Genomic DNA, 22,003 nt, shown 5'->3' with positions numbered 1-22,003 from the left:
CCCTCACCCTCACTCACCCTCACCCTCACTCACCCTCACCCTCACTCACCCTCAACCCCTTACCCTCACTCACCCTCACCTCACCCTCACTCACCCTCAGCCTCACTCACCCTCACCCTCACTCACCCTCACCCTCACCCTCACTCACCCTCACCCTCACTCACCCTCACCCTCACTCACCCTCACCCTCACTCACCCTCAACCCCTCACCCTCACTCACCCTCAACCCCTCACCCTCACCCTCACTCACCCTCAACCCCTCACCCTCAACCCCTCACTCACCCTCACTCTCACTCACCCTCACTCACCCTCAACCCCTCACCCTCACCCTCACTCACCCTCACCCTCACTCACCCTCACCCTCACTCACCCTCAACCCCTCACCCTCACCCTCACTCACCCTCACCCTCACTCTCCCTCAACCCCTCACCCTCACCCTCACTCACCCTCACCCTCACTCACCCTCAACCCCTCACTCACCCTCAACCCCTCACCCTCACCCTCACTCACCCTCACCCTCACTCACCCTCAACCCCTCACCCTCACTTACCCTCACCCTCACTCACCCTCAACCCCTCACCCTCACTCACCCTCAACCCCTCACCCTCACTCACCCTCAACCCCTCACCCTCCACCCCTCACCCTCAACCCCTCACCCTCACCCTCACTCACAACACATATCGTGTTACAATAGGTGTCACATTTGCGAAAGATAAAACTATTGGCATTGTAAATAACAAAGCTATTAATTTCGCTATTTTCAAAACAAGCACCTAAATAAAAAATGTGTCCTTTACAATACCAATAGCTCAAACTTTCCTAATGCAAGACCTATTGCATTGCTGTGCTTCTCTCCCCTGCTGCACTCTCCTGCTCTCTAGAGATGTGGCCTAACGACCAGAGCTGCCATCTAAGTCATGTAAATACAAAACATGTTGCATTCCAAATGCTATAGGTGTCACATTCGCGAAAGTTATAACTATTGGCATTGTAAATGACAAAGCCATCAATTTAGCAATTTTAAAAACCAACAAATAAATAAAATATGTCATTTACAAGACCAATAACTCCAACTTTTCTAATGCGAGACCTATTGCATTTCCAATGCTTGTTATAAGGGCAATAGACTGAGACATCTTGACAATCTCTAGAGTAAGAGATGTCCTGGGGTGATTAATGCCTAACCAGTGATGTTCACAGATCAATAGATAAATATTGCCTCGAGAACTAGGACTTGTGTTGTTTGATGATGAAAGTAATGGTGCCAGGTTTGTGGTGTGAATAGAGCAGTGTGTTTGCATGCATGTGTTTAAGTGAGAGAATGCATTACATTCTCAGTGCATACTTGGTTCCAAATTTTGAGAGTGGACATATGAACAAAGGAGTTTTAATTGAGTATTTTGAACCTTGGCATAGGACTAGTGCAATGCAATCGACCCTAATGTTATCAAGTATCATGGGTCTTCAAGCATCCATAAGGAACTGAGTGATAGATATATATACGGCAGTGGACATCCCATACATTTACAGCCAAGTGGTACACCGCTTACCTTGACGAGGATGGTTGCATGTTGATCTCTGTTTGCGGTAGGCCTTTCTTATTTCCAAAGTGATTATAGTACATTTTTTGTTAAAGAGGAAGGAGTATTTTAAGAAAGGAGATTTTGGGAATACTGTAAAATAAAGGTAGGAAATTGTCCAAACATATTGTGACATTCAGAGCCCAAATATTAAATAAAAGTCCAATGTAGGCAGTTTATTTAAAATGAAGCATAACAGGGCCGAAGGTATCACATTTAATCCGTACTATGGAATTAAAGTTCCTGTGGGTACTGTGGTTATTACAAGTAGTTTTTTGGGATAAACATGCAGAATTGGTCTTTCTGGAAACTTTCCCATATGTTTTTTTCCAGTTATACTTAGCCTGATTGCAGTAAGTTTTTTTGGCGGGGTAAAATATTTCAAAGCAGAAATACTCCCACTAAACAATTTGAAGGACCTAGGATGAAGATCAGCTCTAATCACTACATCTTCAAAAAAAAAAAAGGTAAACTGAAGCTTTATTCCTGCAGTATTTATACTCGGCTATAGCTGCTGAACAGTCTCTCTTGTTACTTGAAAGAACCGCAAGAACATTTGTAATTGTTTTGTGTTTTTATTTGCACTTCTGCTTTTGTAACAGGGCAAACGAACAGCAATTAATTGAGCATTCTTCACTGTCCTAGAAGAACATTTTGTCTCCTATTAGCATTCTGTCAAATCTTTGTACAATTAAATATTTCGGCTTTAAAGGAGGTAATAGGGTATAAGATCTCAAATATAAATTATAAAGGTGGACTAAAAATAGCATGGATTTATTGTTCTCTGCTTTCCATTCTGTAGGAGACTGGAATTATTTTCATCAGCCTGACTTGCTTGGAGTACGTGCAAGGCAACAATAAATACAGACAACATCATTTGTTTTTTTCAAAATTGATCTAATTTTCACCGGTTTTCTCGAAGTATAATTATTTATGTAAGAACAATTGTGTGAATGCTTCACGTTTTAAGACAAAGAAACACCCCCTTAATTTAGAAGTTGAGGACGGGTATCGACACACTCGTTGCAGAAAAACACTCTTGCCTTTAAAGGAAACTGATCTATTTTATTTATTATATTTTAAACAAAATCTGAAGCAGATCCACTAACACTATTTCAAATTTACACAAGTTAAAATATGGTTTTGGGCAACCTGCACAAACTGTTCCAAATGATCAAGGGGGTTATTTATCATTTGTTGGTTGGCCCAACAGCCGGACAAGTCAGCAGAGGCTGTAGCCCAGGCTGCCTTTTTAGAGGTTGTCCCATTCTTGATAGGAATTGTTGGACTTGGGCCTTAGGGCAGGTTCACCCCTAATCTTTTTGCTTTTATTTGTGACCCTGTGTAGTGATTTTTGGGTCTCTGCGCACTTTTTCCCTGTGTCCCAGAGTGAAAGTGCGTGCGTGTAGTATGGCTGGCCTGCCCTCCCATAGGAATGCATGGGGAATGTGTGTGTTCATGTTAGCTCCTGATGTGTGGGGAGTGCAGGCTCGAGTTTGGTATGTGTGAACTCGTGAGAATGAATGCTGCGAGATGGTGTATGCGGCATGTATGTGTCTAGAAGAGAAGTGCTACTTCTGGACATTGATGTATGTGTGCAGTGAGGGTGCTGGAGCGTGATTGGCTGGAGCTGGCTGGCATGCCAGGCTCCAGGAATACTGGATGGGTCTGCCCGGTGGTGAGTGTGAGATCAGCATGAGTGATGTGTGGGAGGAGTGCACCTGGGTCCTGGATGGGCTGGGTTTTTCCCCACACAATGCTGGCTCCGCCCCCCTGTGGTTTGTCTAACGACCCAAGCCTCCCCAGTGAATGAAAGGGGTGGTTGGGCCATCAAGGGTACTCCCAAGCCAGCTGCAACTGGTTTCCCCCCACCCTGCACCCTGAAACAAAGGATTTATCTGTATAAAAATGGAGCTGTGTCCCCACAGAAGTTGTTCTACTTTTGGATCCTTGCCAGAGGGGGCTGTTGCTGCTGCTGGGGCCAGGAGGACCGCCACTTGGCTTGTCTCCCTGCCTGGAGACCCAGTGTGCTGGCTCTGGCCCTGCCTTGCCCCCCTGCCTGCCTCCAGACCTTGCTGGAGCTTTGCTGTTGCCTGGGAGCGCTTTATTTCTGCCCATTGGCGCTGTGAGCGCTTTTCCCTGCCCTGAAGCGCTTGGGAGCGCTGTGGATGGCCCCACCCGGCATTGCCCCGTGATCACCGCCGCAGCCCAGGAGCCTTGAAAACTGTTGCCGGGCCGCTGCCTAGTGCGACCCGGAAGTCCCGCCTCCTGACCCCCAGGGCCGCGCTGCCATTGGCGGCCCCAGCGGAAGTCAGGCGGAGTACAGCGAGACGGGGCCAGGCGAGAGACGCGAAGGAAAGAGCCCCGCCGCCCCCGAGAGAGGAGAGCCGGGAGACTGACCCAGCGAGATAGCCGGTGAGTGCAGAGTGGGGCCCGGTGTGGAGAATAGGGGAGGAGGGCGTCGGTGCACATTGCCGGTGCCCGCCCCTCCCCTCCAGTGTGTAGAGCCGACCGAGGCTCTTGCGGGCATTTCTGATCCAGAGTCCCCCGTGAGGGACTCCAACGAAGCCGGCCAGTTTTGATTTAGAGCCCGACGAGGCTCAGGGGGCATTTCCTTACTGTGCGAGCCCCGAGAGGCTCGAAGCGCCAGGCTGAGTTCCCGAGTCCCCCGAGAGGGACTCCCACGTGCCCGCAGTTGATCCAGAGCCCCGAGGCTCCTGCCCATATTGATTTAGAGCCCTGAGAGAGGCTCTGGGGGCATTTCATTTGTTTAGAGCGCTGAAACTCTTAGGTGCCAGTCACCTGTGTTCTTGAGCCCGGAGAGGCTCTCCAGTTGTTCCTGGGTCCCCCGTGAGGGACCCCCACCGCCCTGTGAGGCTGCCCATTTGTTTTAGGAGCCTGAGAGAGGCTCTTGGGCGCCATTCCTTGTTCTTGAGCCCACGAGGCTCCAACGTTGGCCAGCAGTATTTACAACTGTCCAGCACTTAGTGGACTGTTGCCACGTTTAGGCTTTGTGTTCTGGCTGCCTGCGCAGCCTTCCCTGACATTGAGACTCAGGGCATTTCAGCCCCTTTCGAGGCCAGTTGGCCTGAGGGACAGTTCTAGTGTTGTGCCATGTGCACCCTGCGCAATTTATGATTTACTGCTTATGTGATTCCTGCGCAAATGTTCTACCTGCACCTCTGAATGTGTTTTAATGTTTCATGTGCAATTGTTTGTTATTACCTTTGCTAAAAGTGACCTGCTTAGGTGATTCTTTATGTTTTATTCCCCTTTGCTAAAAGTGACCTGCTTAGAGGAATGTTTGTTGTTACCTTTGCTAAAAGTGACCTGCTTAGGTAATTGTTTATGTTTTATCTCCTTTTCTAAAAGTGACCTGCTTAGAGGATTGTTTATGTTATTACCTTTGCTAAAAGTGACCTGCTTAGGTGATTCCTTATGCTTTTATATCCCTTTGCTAAAAGTGACCTGCTTAGAGGAATGTTGATGTTTTATTGCCTTTGCTAAATGTGACTTGCTTAGGTGATTATTTTAGGTTTCCTTCCCTTTGCTAAATGTGACTTGCTTAGGTGATGGTTTTTCTTCCCTAGGTCCTGATGATAAGGTCCTAGTTCCCTGCGTGATTTCCCTACAGTGTTTAGGGTGGCGTAGGAGGTATTTACCCTTTGCCTGGAAGTCCTGGTTGTATGCCACATGTAACTATTTTATGTGCTACGTGTTATACCTACAAGTATTATTTCTAAAAAGTGCATACCCCTGACAGTGGTCCAGGTGGCCCTGTCCTGTACATAATCCCTTGTAAATCTTGTCCGTGCCTGTTGGCACATTGTAAAGTGTGTGTCTTATCTAATGTGTTTTATTATAATACAAAGGCTATTTTTGATATAACCTTGTGTGGAGTTTCCTTTGTGGTGGGCCTAGGGTGTTGTCGCTGGGGTGCGCAGGCAAACGCTTTACACATCGCCTCCGAGATTAGCCTGGCTGCTCGCGTCACGTTACCTAGAGGGTGAGCAGGGGTTATCTTGGTGTGTAACTCCCTTGCCCTGACCTTAGAAATGGCGATCCCTGACTGACCTTGGCGTGAGCGTTGGCCGGCCGGGGGTCCCGTTTCTAACATTGGTGGCAAGCCGTGCGGATTGGACTTGCGTTTGCGCTGTACCACAGTGGCAACAGGCCACAATACAAAACTCTGCAATTTTAGATAACCACATTTTGGGGATTATTGTTTTTTAGGTGAAGTTTAAGTATTGCTTCTCCTGAAAGGTGTCATTTTGTGATTTGTGTCCAGTACCTTGTTCCCCGCCCTACTCCCACATTGATACCTGTGTCGCTTTATGGTCAGGTTGAGAAATCAGGGGTGGTAGAAACTGCCTTACCAGGTGGGGTGTGTGTGAATGAGGGTGTGTTACACTGGATAGAGGAGTGCAAGTTCTCTGAGATAGGAATCTTGCTGAATTTTGTAATTGTGTACTCCTGTGTAAGCTCAGACCCCCAGGTTCCCTGTGTCAAACTCTTCTTGAGAACGTCCGCCAAAATGGAGCCTGTTTTTGATCTCTGTGGTCTTTTTAGGTACAGTAGGTCAGAGCTGGTCAGATTCTGTGAAGAGGGAGGCATGGAGGTGAGTGAGTCGGATACTCAGTCCCAGCTTAGGGACGGCCTGATCCAATGGCAAAAGGGTCAGTGGGATCTTGAGCACAGTGAGCGAGAGAGGGCCCGGGCCGCACGTCATGAGGATGGTGAGTCTGTTGGGAGCCCTGAAGAATGTGAAGTGAATGAGGATGACAGTGAATTGTCACCAGCAGATAGTGAGGACCCCATAGATAGGGAGTCCCTTGCTGGGTCCAGTGTCAGTACCAGCGCCCCATCCCTTGTCCTGTCCCCAGAGGAGTGGTTGGATAGAAGGGAGGAGCGGGAGCATCAGCTAGCGATGGAACAGCTCAGGTTGGAGCACGCCAAGCTAGAGGCTGAGAGGGCCTTGTTAAGGGAGAAGGTAACCCTAGAGGATAGGTTATCCCCTGAGTGCAGTTATGATTTTCTGGATTCCCCAGGGAGGGTTGAATCCAGTGGTGGCAGCTATTTAAGTGTTAGTGTAGACAGTCCCACTCCCAGTTCCCCAAGTATGGTACCTGTTTCCCTAGAAGAGGAGTATAGGTTGCAGTTCAGGGACAGTAGGAAACTGTCTCACCAGTCTTGGGAGGAGTTTACAGAGGACTGTCAGTGTGCACTGATTGAGTGGTTAGAGGTTCCCACGGGACATGATTTTGACAAACTGTTTTGTCTTATTCTCAAGGAACAGGTGCTCAGTCATTGTCGGCCGGAGTTGCGGCAACACCTGTTGAGGTTGACCTTTGATCCTTGGGAGCTTGCAAAGGAAGCAGACCGATGGGACAGTGCGAGAGGTTCTTTAGAGTCACTAGTGAGTGATTCCAACAATAGTGGGTCAGGTGTCCTCCAGCCCAGCGTGGTGGAGGAGGGTGAGAGTAGCCCAGCTAGGTCCCAGGTTAGTGAGGAGGGTGTAGGGGCTGACTGCCTGTCTTAGTGGAGCAGGAGTGAGTGTGTGACCGAGAGTCCCCAGACGCCCGAAGCCCTGTCACAGAGCCTGGATGGTTTCTTTAGGGAACACCAGGATGGGAACCTAAGCTTGCCTGTTAGTTCACTTGAGGGAGATCTCCTAGTGTGTAGAGGACCTGGAGCATCTGTAAGCGGAGCTTCTATGGTTCTAGAGTCTGGCAGTACCGCTCCGGTAGGGAGGGTACAGGAGTCCAGCGAAAGGAGTGATTGGGGGATAGTATGTGAGTCCCCAGAAGTCCTGGAGTGCCAGGCATTGGTTCCACCAAAGGTTTTAGACCAGAGGTTGGAAGGCCAGGTTCAAGATCCGCCTGACCTGAAGGGTGGGACTACTGTAATCAGTGTCCTGACCAGTTCTTTTTCCAGAGGTACCACCCCGGTGGGGAGGGAGCAGGACTCTGGAAGGGGGTGCAGAGGGTGGGAGAGCCTACCTCTGACCCCGGTGCAACCTGAGGGGTTAAACCCTAGGTTGGGAGAATGGTGTTTAGAGGGTACCCCTCGCAGGAGGAGGAGGAACCCTAGAAGAAGAGGTAGGAGGAGGAGAGCCTTCCCTGAGACTCCTGGTCCACCTGAGGTTGTAGACCCTAGGCTGGAGAACCAGTGGCAGTCTAGCCCTGTCTTGCAGACAGGAAGGGTGGAGAGTGGCTATTATGTGCCAGGGGTTACTACCCCCCACTTTGTGAGTAGGCAGGATCCAGTGGTACCTGGATGGCCTAGGGCCTGGTCCTGGCCGAGGGCAGCTGGAGAGTCCCAGTGGGGTACCCCAGTCAGTCCCTACAGTAGTTTCAGAAGGAACCCCAGGGGTTCACCGTGGCGTAAAACAGGAGGGTGTCCCTGCAGTTGTGGGCCCGCGTCCGTGTTTTATCGCCCCAAGCAGGGAAGCCCATCACGGTGGTGATTGGTCTGCCCTGCGTTTTGGCTGGAAGGGGGTTGTGTTGGACTTGGGCCTTAGGGCAGGTTCACCCCTAATCTTTTTGCTTTTATTTGTGACCCTGTGTAGTGATTTTTGGCTCTCTGCGCACTTTTTCCCTGTGTCCCAGAGTGAAAGTGCGTGCGTGTAGTATGGCTGGCCTGCCCTCCCATAGGAATGCATGGGGAATGTGTGTGTCCATGTTAGCTCCTGATGTGTGGGGAGTGCAGGCTCGAGTTTGGTATGTGTGAACTCGTGAGGATGAATGCTGCGAGATGGTGTATGCGGCATGTATGTGTCTAGAAGGGAAGTGCTACTTCTGGACATTGATGTATGTGTGCAGTGAGGGTGCTGGAGCGTGATTGGCTGGAGCTGGCTGGCATGCCAGGCTCCAGGAAGTCTGGATGGGTCTGCCCGGTGGTGAGTGTGAGATCAGCATGAGTGATGTGTGGGAGGAGTGCACCTGGGTCCTGGATGGGCTGGGTTTTTCCCCACACAATGCTGGCTCCGCCCCCCTGTGGTTTGTCTAACGACCCAAGCCTCCCCAGTGAATGAAAGGGGTGGTTGGGCCATCAAGGGTACTCCCAAGCCAGCTGCAACTGGTTTCCCCCCACCCTGCACCCTGAAACAAAGATTTATCTGTATAAAAATGGAGCTCTGTCCCCACAGAAGTTGTTCTACTTTTGGATCCTTGCCAGAGGGGGCTGTTGCTGCTGCCGGGGCCAGGAGGACCGCCACTTGGCTTGTCTCCCTGCCTGGAGACCCAGTGTGCTGGCTCTGGCCCTGCCTTGCCCCCCTGCCTGCCTCCAGACCTTGCTGGAGCTTTGCTGTTGCCTGGGAGCGCTTTATTTCTGCCCATTGGCGCTGTGAGCGCTTTTCCCTGCCCTGAAGCGCTTGGGAGCGCTGTGGATGGCCCCTAGCGCTAGAGAGCGCTTTATTTTACTTATTGCGCCTAGAAGCGCTTTCGTTGCCCAGCCGGTGCCCACCCGGCATCTGCTGCGCTCGTAATTGATGTACGAGTGCCCACCTCGTTTATTATTGCCAAAGTGCTCAGGGCGCTGTTATCCTTTGCCAGGCGGCTGCCACGCCGCATTTGCCCGTTTTATTTAATTATTATCTGAAGCCGGAGCCCACCCGGCATTGCCCCGTGATCACCGCCGCAGCCCAGGAGCCTTGAAAACTGTTGCCGGGCCGCTGCCTAGTGCGACCCGGAAGTTACGCCTCCTGACCCCCAGGGCCGCGCTGCCATTGGCGGCCCCAGCGGAAGTCAGGCGGAGTACAGCGAGACGGGGCCAGGCGAGAGACGCGAAGGAAAGAGCCCCGCCGCCCCCGAGAGAGGAGAGCCGGGAGACTGACCCAGCGAGATAGCCGGTGAGTGCAGAGTGGGGCCCGGTGTGGAGAATAGGGGAGGAGGGCGTCGGTGCACATTGCCGGTGCCCGCCCCTCCCCTCCAGTGTGTAGAGCCGACCGAGGCTCTTGCGGGCATTTCTGATCCAGAGTCCCCCGTGAGGGACTCCAACGAAGCCGGCCAGTTTTGATTTAGAGCCCGACGAGGCTCAGGGGGCATTTCCTTACTGTGCGAGCCCCGAGAGGCTCGAAGCGCCAGGCTGAGTTCCCGAGTCCCCCGAGAGGGACTCCCACGTGCCCGCAGTTGATCCAGAGCCCCGAGGCTCCTGCCCATATTGATTTAGAGCCCTGAGAGAGGCTCTGGGGGCATTTCATTTGTTTAGAGCGCTGAAGCTCTTAGGTGCCAGTCACCTGTGTTCTTGAGCCCGGAGAGGCTCTCCAGTTGTTCCTGGGTCCCCCGTGAGGGACCCCTACCGCCCTGTGAGGCTGCCCATTTGTTTTAAGAGCCTGAGAGAGGCTCTTGGGCGCCATTCCTTGTTCTTGAGCCCACGAGGCTCCAACGTTGGCCAGCAGTATTTACAACTGTCCAGCACTTAGTGGACAGTTGCCACGTTTAGGCTTTGTGTTCTGGCTGCCTGCGCAGCCTTCCCTGACATTGAGACTCAGGGCATTTCAGCCCCTTTCGAGGCCAGTTGGCCTGAGGGACAGTTCTAGTGTTGTGCCATGTGCACCCTGCGCAATTTATGATTTACTGCTTATGTGATTCCTGCGCAAATGTTCTACCTGCACCTCTGAATGTGTTTTAATGTTTCATGTGCAATTGTTTGTTATTACCTTTGCTAAAAGTGACCTGCTTAGGTGATTCTTTATGTTTTATTCCCCTTTGCTAAAAGTGACCTGCTTAGAGGAATGTTTGTTGTTACCTTTGCTAAAAGTGACCTGCTTAGGTAATTGTTTATGTTTTATCTCCTTTTCTAAAAGTGACCTGCTTAGAGGATTGTTTATGTTATTACCTTTACTAAAAGTGACCTGCTTAGGTGATTCCTTATGCTTTTATTTCCCTTTGCTAAAAGTGACCTGCTTAGAGGAATGTTGATGTTTTATTGCCTTTGCTAAATGTGACTTGCTTAGGTGATTATTTTAGGTTTCCTTCCCTTTGCTAAATGTGACTTGCTTAGGTGATGGTTTTCCTTCCCTAGGTCCTGATGATAAGGTCCTAGTTCCCTGCGTGATTTCCCTACAGTGTTTAGGGTGGCGTAGGAGGTATTTACCCTTTGCCAGGAAGTCCTGGTTGTATGCTACATGTAACTATTTTATGTGCTACGTGTTATACCTACAAGTATTATTTCTAAAAAGTGCATACCCTCGACAGTGGTCCAGGTGGCCCTGTCATGTACATAATCCCTTGTAAATCTTGCCCGTGCCTGTTGGCACATTGTAAAGTGTGTGTCTTATCTAATGTGTTTTTATTATAATACAAAGGCTATTTTTGATATAACCTTGTGTGGAGTTTCCTTTGTGGTGGGCCTAGGGTGTTGTCGCTGGGGTGCGCGCGCAAACGCTTTACACATCGCCTCCGAGATTAGCCTGGCTGCTCGCGTCACGTTACCTAGAGGGTGAGCAGGGGTTATCTTGGTGTGTAACTCCCTTGCCCTGACCTTAGAAATGGCGATCCCTGACTGACCTTGGCGTGAGCGTTGGCCGGCCGGGGGTCCCGTTTCTAACAGGAATGCTGCTACCACCTGCAGCTGCAAGTAATTCATCTATCTGCTCAATACTGTCTGGACAATCGGAAGTGAGATAAAGCAAAGGGAGGTCAAAGCCACAAAACCGGCAGGTTGGAAAACTCCACCGTGGGGTACGGAGGGAACTGCATAACGAGAGGATGGGGAGGGCACCTAAGACAAGACAACTGCAAAGCACAAAGGAATAGGGCCCTTGTGATGAAACCAGGTCGGGGCGTCACAGAACAAATAGAATATACTGGACACCAGTTGTAACCATCGAGGTATGTCACTTGTCGTGTGCTGGGGTACCCATACTGCAGACCCACAAACAGAGCACCAACTACCCTTTTAGACTGGACTATCAAGGTAGAGAGGCAGGGCAGTCTAAGGCTTATATATGGAGGAGCTGTTTGCCACAGACTCAAAGCTCAGCAATGAAAAAAACTCAAGACAAGCACTTAATAACCAATGACCAGACACTGTTTGTTCTAAAAAGTGCTTTAAGACACACACAACTAAATATTACTAAGCAATTAGAGTTATTAAGAATGTGTCTGGTGGTAATAGGAATGCGGACACATTTTAAAGGGCCACACAAACTACAGGGGCGCACAAGAAGGAAATGTCACAGTTATCATACAACACCATAGATGCAAACTAGGTTCCCTATGTCGATGGCATCTTCAACAGTACATGATACCTGAAACTTCAATAACCCCCATGTGCCAAAACCAAATACGTGATACACAGTAAAAAAAAGTCAAGCTTACTTTCTCTTTCAGCAGTGTTATCATACACTCCGCAGTGTAATAGAAGCCTTTATGTAAACTAAACAATTCAAAAATGTGAAAACATTTCAGAATATAACCCAAAAGATCAACTCGTTTTGAATTTCTCCAGTAACAAGTACATTTGTGTTTTAAGCGGCCTGCGATTGTAAACAGTGCAAATCAGTGAACTTTTCATGAGGCGTCTTATTTGTAACATTACATAGTTTACCTTGCAACCACAGAGAACTAAGACCTTATTGGCCTCATGTATTTAGTTCATCACTTTAGAACAAAAGCCCAGCTGTAGGAGTTCTTGAAATTAATGAAAATCTCTCCCAAGATCAGTGTTGCTGGCACTGCGAGAAGTAGGGTGCTTACATTTGGAAACAGAGAGGGCTGAAAGGAGAAATATGCCATTCCACAGTCAGACCCCAAAATCACCATACTTTGTAACTTTGCTTCTGGGTACACCACAAGCTTACAATATACAAATGCTAACTCCTTTGCCGGGGCATATGGGGCAAGCTTATGCTCATGGGCAATATTTGGAAAGCAGCTGCAGCTGCAACTTCAGTTATGAAAAGTTTACTTTTCCATTGTTTAATTTATTTTCTTTGTCAACACTTTAAAGTGCCCCCTTCAGAGGACAGACATGGGTTCTCTTCATCGGCCTATAACATCTGGCGCATCTGTATATTGGCAGACTAGCTCCCATTGCACCCCTCAGCATTTATTTTTTCGGTGTCAGATGGGGAAGCCTGTGCCCTCAGTGCTTTACCTGCCTTCTTCAGCCTTGCTCTGCCACTAACACAGGCATGTGAAGCGTCATCTCTTCTCAGAGACGGCAGAGAGCATGTTGGTGCTCTTGCAGCTGGGGCAGCCCCTCTGCTTCATGGGGTCACAGAAGGTAGAAGAAGGTATTTGTTAGACATTGGATTCCTGGTTGGCTGAGGTATGCACCTAGGCCAGGCAGGAGCCACCACTTTAGTCAGGGCTAGTACACACTAAACAACAATCTGTGCTCACCCTATGGTAGCTTGGCACAGAGCAGTTAGTCGAATGTAAAGAAGCAATGTGTAAAGTATTTGTGTAACACACACACACACATGCACACACACAATAACACAATGAATATACCACAAAGGGCCAGATGTAGGAGAGCAAATACCGGTCGGTAACGGCCGAATTCGGCCGTTACCGACAGGTATTTAGGATTCGGCATGTAGGGGCCAACATTTTACAGAATCGGTAAATTTACCGATTCGGTAAATTTACCGATAGGTAATCAATGGGCAATACTGATTCGGTATTTACCGAATCGGTAAATACCGAATGTTACCGATTCGGTAATTGGTAAATAAAATTTACCTACATCTCCCACCTTCTAATTTACCGATTCATAAATACCGAATCGGTAAAATTCGGTATTTATGAATCGGTAAATTAGAATTACCTACATCTAGCCCAAAGACTCCACACAGGTTTAGAAAAGGAAAGAATATTTATCTGAGGAAAACAAGAGGAAAACCACAAAAATCCAATCAGTAGGAATCAAGATATGAATTTCTAAAGATTAAATGCAAAAACAGTGGTTAAAAGTCCGTAGCACTAAAAGGTTACTTGACGCCAGATGTATGAGATTACAATGCATACTTTTACAACGCATACCTTAACAACGCATTTTTTACAACGCAACATCCATTACAACGAATTCCATTACAACGCATACCATTACAACAAATTTTTTAAAACTACCTTTACAAAGCATTCAATTAGAACGCATACTATTACATTTCATGTATGGTAAGTATTGGATAGTGTAGGGGTAAAAATTACTATTCTAACTCCAGGGGGGTGCAACAGTAGGGTAAGTGTTGGATAGTGTAGGGGTAAAAATTACTATTCTAACTCCAGGGGGTGCAACAGTAGGGTAAGTGTTGGATAGTTTAAGGGTACTATGCGTTGTAATGTTATGCGTTGTAATGTTATGCGTTGTAATGACATGCGTTGTTGTGGTATGCGTTGTAGTGTCATGCATTGTAATAGCATTCGATGTAATGGATGTTGCGTTGTAAAAGTTTTGTTGTAATGTAGTGCGTTGTAAAAGTCACGTTGTAAAGGTTGTTTCCCCTTGACGCCACAAGTGACCAGTGTAAATCGAAAGTTCAGGCCAACCATGATGGAGGGCAGGCCTGCTCCAGGACCCATGCAAGGCCCGCTTAGAAAGCACCTTAGAAGGAGCTAGGATCAACGCTGAGGGAATGATGCGTCGATCTTTTCAACACAGTTGGGTCGCTGTGTCGTTGTAGAGCTTCACTGAAGTGAAGACAATGTGTCGTCCTCACCGATTTGTACAAAGCATCATTGTCAGGCCACTCACAGTAGAAACTCTTTCTGCGAAGAGCCTCTGCATTGAAGGGCGATGCGTGGGTTCCGATTGGAAAAAAGGGGACGATGCATTGGGTTTTGTAGTAAAACAGCTGCAGAACCCACTTCTGAGGCCCAGAACTTGGAAAGGGCACTTCAGGAAAGGGTATAACTCACAGAAGGCAAAGTGCAGCAGCACCAGCAGAATTGCAGGAAGTCTTTTGTGTTACTGAGGCTTTAGAAAACAGGAGCCCAACAAGCCTGTGGAAATCACTTGGAGGGAAGTCAGAGTCCAGCTCCCCTTCATTCAGGGAGCAGCAGACAGCAGGGCAGCAAGCAATAACGTAATCCAAGCATAAAAGCTGTCCAGAGTCCTTTAAGCAGCAAAGCAGTCCTTCTGACAGAGTTTCAGTACAAGATCCAGAAGTGTCTGATTTGTGGGGGGGTCAGAGACCAAGTACATATACTCAAAAGTGCTATTTGGTGTAGGGAGGGACTTTAAAGCATCTCTCTGAAGTGCACAAGGAGCTCTTTCAACCAAGTCCAGTTATCAAGGCTAACCCTGAAAGATGAGGAGGTTAGGGGGGGGGGGTGTAATTCAGTGCTTTGTGTGTGGATAGTAGCTTACCTATTGAAGTGTAAGTGTCGTCCCCTCCCTTCCTAGCTGCCCATAAAGACCCATCAGAAATCAGAGTAGTGCTCAGAATGCAGAGTGGCCTTACCTTCCTGTGTTCATGGCTGTCTAGAGGGAATGCACAAAGTGTTGCTGTCACCCAACCCAAATGTATATTGGAGACAGGCTATAAGGCTCAAAAGAGCTAAGAGCAGAGAAATGTCCACTTTCTAAACGTGACATTTTTTAACACAGATATGTTAAATTCAACTTCACAAGTAATGAGGATTTATCAAGACCATTCCAAACATATGAAACATGAAAAAGCTACTCCTCTCTGATTAGGAATTCCAGTTTAAAAGTGCATTAAGGTATTCCCAATGCTGGCCTATGAGAGGGATAGGCCTCACAGTAGTGAAAAATGAAATAGACTGTTTGTCACTACCTGGTTAGGTAGAACCCAAAAAGTATATGTCATACCTTTTCCTTACATGGCGTCCTGCCTTGAGGGTTACTTAGGGCCTAACTTAGGGGTGACTTATATGTAACAAAAGGGGAGTTTAAGGCTTGGCAAGTAGTTTTAAATGGCAAGTTGAAGTGGAAGTAAACTGCACACAGAGGCACTGCAATGGCAGGCCTGAGAAAGGTTTGAAAGGTTACATGTGTGGGTGGCACAATTAGTACTGCAGGCCAACTAGTAGCATTTGAAGTACTGGCCATGGGTGTAAGGTGTACCACTTTACAAGGGACTTACTAGTAAAACAAATAAGCCAATCAGGTATATAACAATATCATCATGTTTAGGAGAGAAGCAAATGCAGTGTAGCACTGGTTAACCGTGATGAATTGCTCAGAGTCCTAAGGCCAACAAAAAGAATCAGCAAAAATGGGAGACAAAAAGGCAAAAGGTCTGAGGAAAGACCATCCCAAGGATGACAGATCTAACAGTGTTCATCTGGGCATGAGGAAAATGCTTTTTGGGTGTTAACCATCTCTATAGGGGTGGAAACCATTTATTTTTAAAGTGCTGTGGACACTAGAATTCTTGCTGGTCCTCTGAGAGTAACAACAGAACAATGGCTACCAGAGCATGTTGGGAAGATTGCATCTGGGGCTCTATTATGCATGGCGGTGCTCCAGAGCCCCAGGTAGACTGCTAAAAGGTACAAAAAAAAACTAGTTTAGGAACAGATGGGAACCTTAAATGTTTACAGCATACAGCATCAATGGGTCATTTTGTGTTGACCTTTTTGTTCCTGTTATTTTCTGGTTTGATCCATAAACCACGATTATCATTAAGGACCTCCTTAGCCCTACATTTTTGGATGGTGCTCCTGAATAATCTGAATGAAGCTTTCTATCACCCATGGATCCCTCTGCTAAGGAGTAGGTGCTGTAGGAACCTGAGTGAGCACACCATTCAGCTCTTGGTAGTTTCCATGCCCTTCCTATAGAAGTGCTCAAAGCAGACTACATCTTGTGTGTGCTTGTGTGTGCTCATGTGTGTCATTCAAATGGGGGGGGGCTACAGCACCCACAGCTAGAACTAGTCCACAGAATTTGAAAGGAAAACTCCTCATTCAAAAGCATAAGCATGTTCACCCTCTATTGTCCTCCAGAGGGAGTGGAGGGGGCAAGTCCCCTGGCTTCCAAGGATAAAAATCTAGATTATCCTTTCACTCCAGACAGGGGTTAATCAAAAAGCTGTGCATCTCCTACTGCTTCTGTGCTTTTACCTATTCTCAAGGTCTCTGCTCTTGGGAAGGAGTTAAAAGGGAAGTCCGAGACATCCCAAAAAAATCAGAGTCTCTACCAAGTCTAGAAATTGCACATCACTGATCCATCTTTGACTCATACTTCCTGGGAGTAGCTACTGGGCTATTCAACCCCTCCACACCCCCCGAGAGCATTCTGGCAACTTCAAAAATGACCATTTCACACAAGGATAAATGGCCTCCCTTTGAGCCTGACTCTTTGCAGCCAGGAATGGTTCCTTCCCTGCAATCTGCCTGCTATCCCATTGCCTATGAGAGAACAACATGTCCAAGCTTGACTATGATGCCATTAATCACCTTACACAAATTTCTCCTCTACCCCTCCCTCTCCTGGAGGAGGCAAACCCTCTTAAAATGGGCCTATTGTTCAAGGGTAGCTCTTTACATGCTGCAGACCAGCAGAGGTGTTAACCTGGCCCAGTAGGTTCGTTTCAAATGTGAATAATAATAAGGTTGGCTCAGGAAAATATTGTCACTGAACTTTTATTTGGGAAACAGGAAAATATACCAACACGTCTCATCTACGGCTTTACTATATGATGACCATCTACTTTTTTTTGTTTCCTCCAAAATCATAAAAGTGTTTTCTTGCTCATGTTGCATATGTATGTATCGATAGAATATTGGGTTCATATTTCAATTTTTCTACCATTATACATAAATACACACCATTATAATGAAATTAATATGTTTGAGTTTTGAATAAGATTATCTTTTTGCTTTTTTTGGAACATATTTTCGCTGTTCACTTTATCCCTGCTAACCAAGTCTAAATTGCCTGTGCTCCCACTTTAAACATGGCAAAATGTACTTTAACCTAACTGGCATATTTAACTTTTCTTTGAGGCCATAGCATATGGCAAGGAAAGCTAATGCCAGTTGTGAACTGCAGCACCTGACTGGGACATCCACTCAGTGGCCGAGAAAAAATGGCTTCAGGCCTACCCTGTGTAGCTGGACTGTAGCAACCGAAAACCGGCTGTACAAATCTGTCAAAATGATCCTTTTTGGCAGGTGGGAAACACTGCTTTTAAAATTTAATGTCACACTAAGTACAACTTTTTATCCACAAGGAATGGTGCTTGATATTTTAAGAGTGGAATATTTATGAAACGAAAATACAATATACCGCCAGTGACTAGGCTGTAGAAGCTATTTTCTCTGGCAGGGATGTAGCTGAATCCTAGAAAATGTCCAAGTGTTGATTATAATCGTTAAATTGTAACATTTGAAAGGCAACAGATACAGATGTCATTCAAAAGCCATTTTTTCCATTTATTAAAAATCCACTTCATTTTTAATAAATATTTAAGGAAGGTAACTTACCAACCGTTACATTTTCCCTGTCCAAAACTCATATAGGCTACATTCTCCATTTCTCTAGTAGTTGCCAGTTAGTACTTCACCGTGATGAGGTGTGAAAACTACTGTCAGAGCAGGAAAAGGCCCTTTGTGTTGGAGGTGTTTTTATTCTCCTTGCATAAAGACCAATAGAGTGGACTCAAGAACTTCATTAACTTGTGAAACAACCTGCCCTTTCATAAGTAAATGCTAATGTGAGACCTGGAGAAGGCAAACCTTTGTCCCACCAAACCTGGATGGAGCCAAACCCAGAGGTAGGGGAGCTACCCTTTGAACTGGTTTTGAGTGACCACAGAGGAGAGGATTGATAATTTCCCTGACTTCACATCTGGCTGTGCGCACAGCCCTCTTTCAACCAGGACAAAGATGGGAATTCCAAGGGTCTGTTGGCTGACCTCGTGTGTGAATAATACGTACTGGACATAACTGGTGGTCTCTGCTGAAGGGAGTCCTGGCCCATAATTGCTGTCCCTCAGGTCTTGAAAGACTCAAGTGATGCTAAGGAGCTGCTTCCGAAACCATGAAAGGTTCAGACTTACAAAATGTGTGGACTTTCAAGAGCCCCAGAGCTGTCAGGGGACCTGGAGGCTAAAGTGTTTGATTTTGATGTACCTTGCTTGGGCACAGCTTCATGATTGTGAGGTCCATAAAAATTATTAAGGGGCAGATTATCAACGGCCAGCGATAATTATCGCTGGCCGTGCCTAGCAATAATTTTGTTATCGCAGGCTATCTTGGGAATTTATCGCCCTGCTAGCACGTTAATAAAAACGTGTTTCTCCAGGGCAATAAAAATTCCAGAGATAGCGAGGTTATTGCCGTTTTGCAGGGAACATGGCTGTTTTCCACAGGCTTGTATCAGCATAATTCACCCCAGTGTTAGGGATAGGTAAGTCTGCATTTTAGCAGACGTTAGGTTTTGTAGAAAACAGCGTATTTCTACAAAAACTAACGTGTGCTAAAATGCTGGGGCAGCCTTGTAAATATTGCGATGTGAACATCAGCAATATTTGCAAGGTAGTCCATCAGGGGTACTCTCAGTGACGCCCACTTTGCATCTCATTAGAGATGCAAAGAGAGGCGTTGGGAAAAAGGGTGCTAACATGCGATTATGCATGTTAGCACCCTCTTGTAAATAGGGCGAAAGTTTTATCGCCGTTTTTTTGCTTTTTAAGCTAAAAAAGCAGAGATAAAGCCCTTGTAAATATGCCCCTAAGTTAGAATGCCAAGTCACTGACCAGGATGAACCCACTTTGGGTATCTGATATGCACTCCATTGCAGCCAGCCTGATATGTGCCACAGTCAAGTCTACCTCTTCTATAGATTATTATTGTTAATTTGAAATTAAAACTATAAAAATTAATCTCTTCTATTTTACTTATTTGATTTTAGTTGTTTTGATGTAATTTTGTTTATACAGCATTTATTGATATCGCAATTTTTATAATTTGTTATTTTAATTTTATTACTGTTTTGGTGCGGCATACACACTTTATACAGTGCCCTAAAAGTTAAGCCAGTATGCTCTATGGGATAACTGCCAGGTAATTGAGCTTAAGGTAATTTAGTGACTTCAGGGATCACTCTGGCAAGTCACTGTAATTCCTCGAGGTGGGTGATCACCATACCCAAGTAATAATTCAGTTTCTGATAGACACTCACTGGTTCATCACATCATGCGGTGAGCGTTGACACTGTGGATCAAATAACATGAATATGTGCAGCTGTAATGGTCAAAAAAAGGACACTTACAACGTGTGGTCTTTTGATGGTCTGTATTTCTCTTCACCGGGGTAACTGTTCACACCTTGTCCAAGGCCCCATTGGAATGTATTGTCCGTAGCAAAGGAAGTTGTTGCTGGTTGATACCATTCACACAGGGCTCCATTTTCAAAACTGCAAAAATCCATCACTGTAAAATCAAATAAAAAGGCATTTATACGGTGGACGTGCCTACCATGCTGTTAGAAACGGGATCTCTGGCTGGCCAAGGCTTGCGCCAACGTCAGTCAGAGACCACCACTTCCAAGTCAGAGCAAGGGAGTCACACACCAAGATAACCCCCGCTCACCCTCTAGGTAACGTGGCGCGAGCAGTTAGGCTAATCTCGGAGGCGATGTGTAAAGCGTTTGCGCACGCACCCCAGCGACAACACCCTAGGCCCACCACAAAGGAAACTCCACACAAGGTTATATCAAAAATAGCCTTTGTATTATAATAATAAAAACACATTAGATAACACACACACTTTACAATGTGCCAACAGGCACGGGCAAGATTTACAAGGGATTATGTACAGGACAGGGCCACCTGGACCACTGTCAGGGGTATGAACTTTTTAGAAATAATACTTGTAGGTATAACACTTAGCACATAAACATATAATGAATGTCGCGCACAAAATAGTTACATGTAGCACACAACCAGTAACTACTGGTAAAGGGTAAATACCTCCTACGCCACCCTAAACACTGTAGGGAAATCACGCAGGGAACTAGGACCTTATCATCAGGACCTATGGAAGGAAAACCCATCACCTAAGCAAGTCACATTTAGCAAAGGGAAGGAAACCTAAAATAATCACCTAGGCAAGTCACATTTAGCAAAGGCAATAAACCATCAACATTCCTCTAAGCAGGTCACTTTTAGCAAAGGGGAATAAAAACATAAAGAATTACCTAAGCAGACCACTTTTAGCAAAGGTAAATAAACATTCCTCTAAGCAGGTCACTTTTAGCAAAGGGGAATAAAAACATAAAAAACATGGCATATGAGGTAGTAAAACACATTCAGAGGTGCAGGTAGAACATTTGCGCAGAAATCACATCAGTAAGTAAATCATAAATTGCGCAGGGTGCATGTAGCACAATACTAGAACTGTCCCTCAGGCCAACTGGCCTCGCAAGGGCTGAAATGCCCTGAATCCAATGTCAGGGAAGGCTGCGGAGCCAGCCAAAACACAAAGCCTAAATGTGGCAACTGTCCACTAAGTGCTGGACAGTTGTAAATAGCAGGTAGGCAAACGTTGGAGCCACGTGGGCTCAAGAACACTGGTGGGGAGGGCAACACAGCGTGGGAGCCATGGGGCTCTGACCAACTGCCTGTGTCCCCCCAAGAGCCTCTCTCTGGGCTCTGAATCAAATGGAATGGCCCTTAAGAGCTTCAGCGCTCTAAAACAACAAAATGGTGCCCAAGAGCCTCTCTGGGGCTCTAAAACCAATGTGGGCGCTGTGAGCCTTCTCTGGACTCGTAATTATGAATTGTCGCTCGAGCCTCTCAGGGCTCGCTAAATCACTTTGGCGCCGCTGAGCCTCTCGGGCTCTAAATAAAGAGAATGCCCCCAGGAGCCTTGGGGCTCCTAAATCAACAATGCGGGCGTCGTTGGAGCCCTTCGTGGACTCGGAAGGAAGTGGTGCCCCCGGAGCCTCTTGGCTCCAACAAAGAAATGCAGCACACGTGGGAGCGGCCCTCTGCCACTGGGGCCGCTCGAAGAACCCGGAGACCCTGCCCCTGGGTCTCTGCACCGGGTCCCTGCACTCACCTCGGTCTCCTCTTCCTCGGGGCCTCGCTGGCGGGGCTTCCCTTCTCCCTCGGGAGCCTCGGCAGGCTGCTTCCTGCTTCTCTGGCAGGCAGCCAATCACGTCGTGAGTCACCCGGCGAGCCTCCGGCAGCTGTAACCAATCACAGCGCGGCTCTCCGGGTGACGTCAGCGGTGGTTCCCTCGGCTTCTCCTCGGCTCCGGGCTGCGGCGGTAATTTCGCGGGCAAATGCGGCGTGGGCAGCCGCTCAAATTACATGAAACGGGGCAATGCCGGGTGGGCACCGGCCTCCTAATTAAAATATAAAGCGAGGTAGGCACTCGCTCTGCCAAAAGTCGGCAAGACGGGTCCAATGCCGGGTGGGCACCGGCTCGTAAATAAAGCGCTCCTAAGCGCTATGAGCAAAAGGAAAAGCGCTCCACAGCGCTAGCAGGCAAATAAGCG

The 22,003-nt window shown here is 47.3% G+C and overlaps 1 protein-coding gene across 1 annotated transcript in view; it reads right to left on the bottom strand.

Moving 5' to 3' along the window:
• Positions 1–22,003, bottom strand: part of MALRD1 (MAM and LDL receptor class A domain containing 1) — a 2,679,189-nt gene that overhangs the window by 1,984,808 nt on the left and 672,378 nt on the right. The window contains exon 16 of the mRNA XM_078663745.1: positions 19,773–19,932. Coding sequence (XP_078519871.1) covers positions 19,773–19,932 — 160 coding nt within the window. The remainder of the gene's footprint in view (positions 1–19,772; positions 19,933–22,003) is intronic.

This window comes from Lissotriton helveticus, chromosome 10 (genome assembly GCF_964261635.1).
Source record: "Lissotriton helveticus chromosome 10, aLisHel1.1, whole genome shotgun sequence".
In the NCBI taxonomy this organism is placed as follows: Eukaryota; Metazoa; Chordata; class Amphibia; order Caudata; family Salamandridae; genus Lissotriton; species Lissotriton helveticus.
The sequence above is the reverse complement of the archived record's forward strand: the minus strand, read 5'-3'. Positions and strand labels throughout refer to the sequence as shown.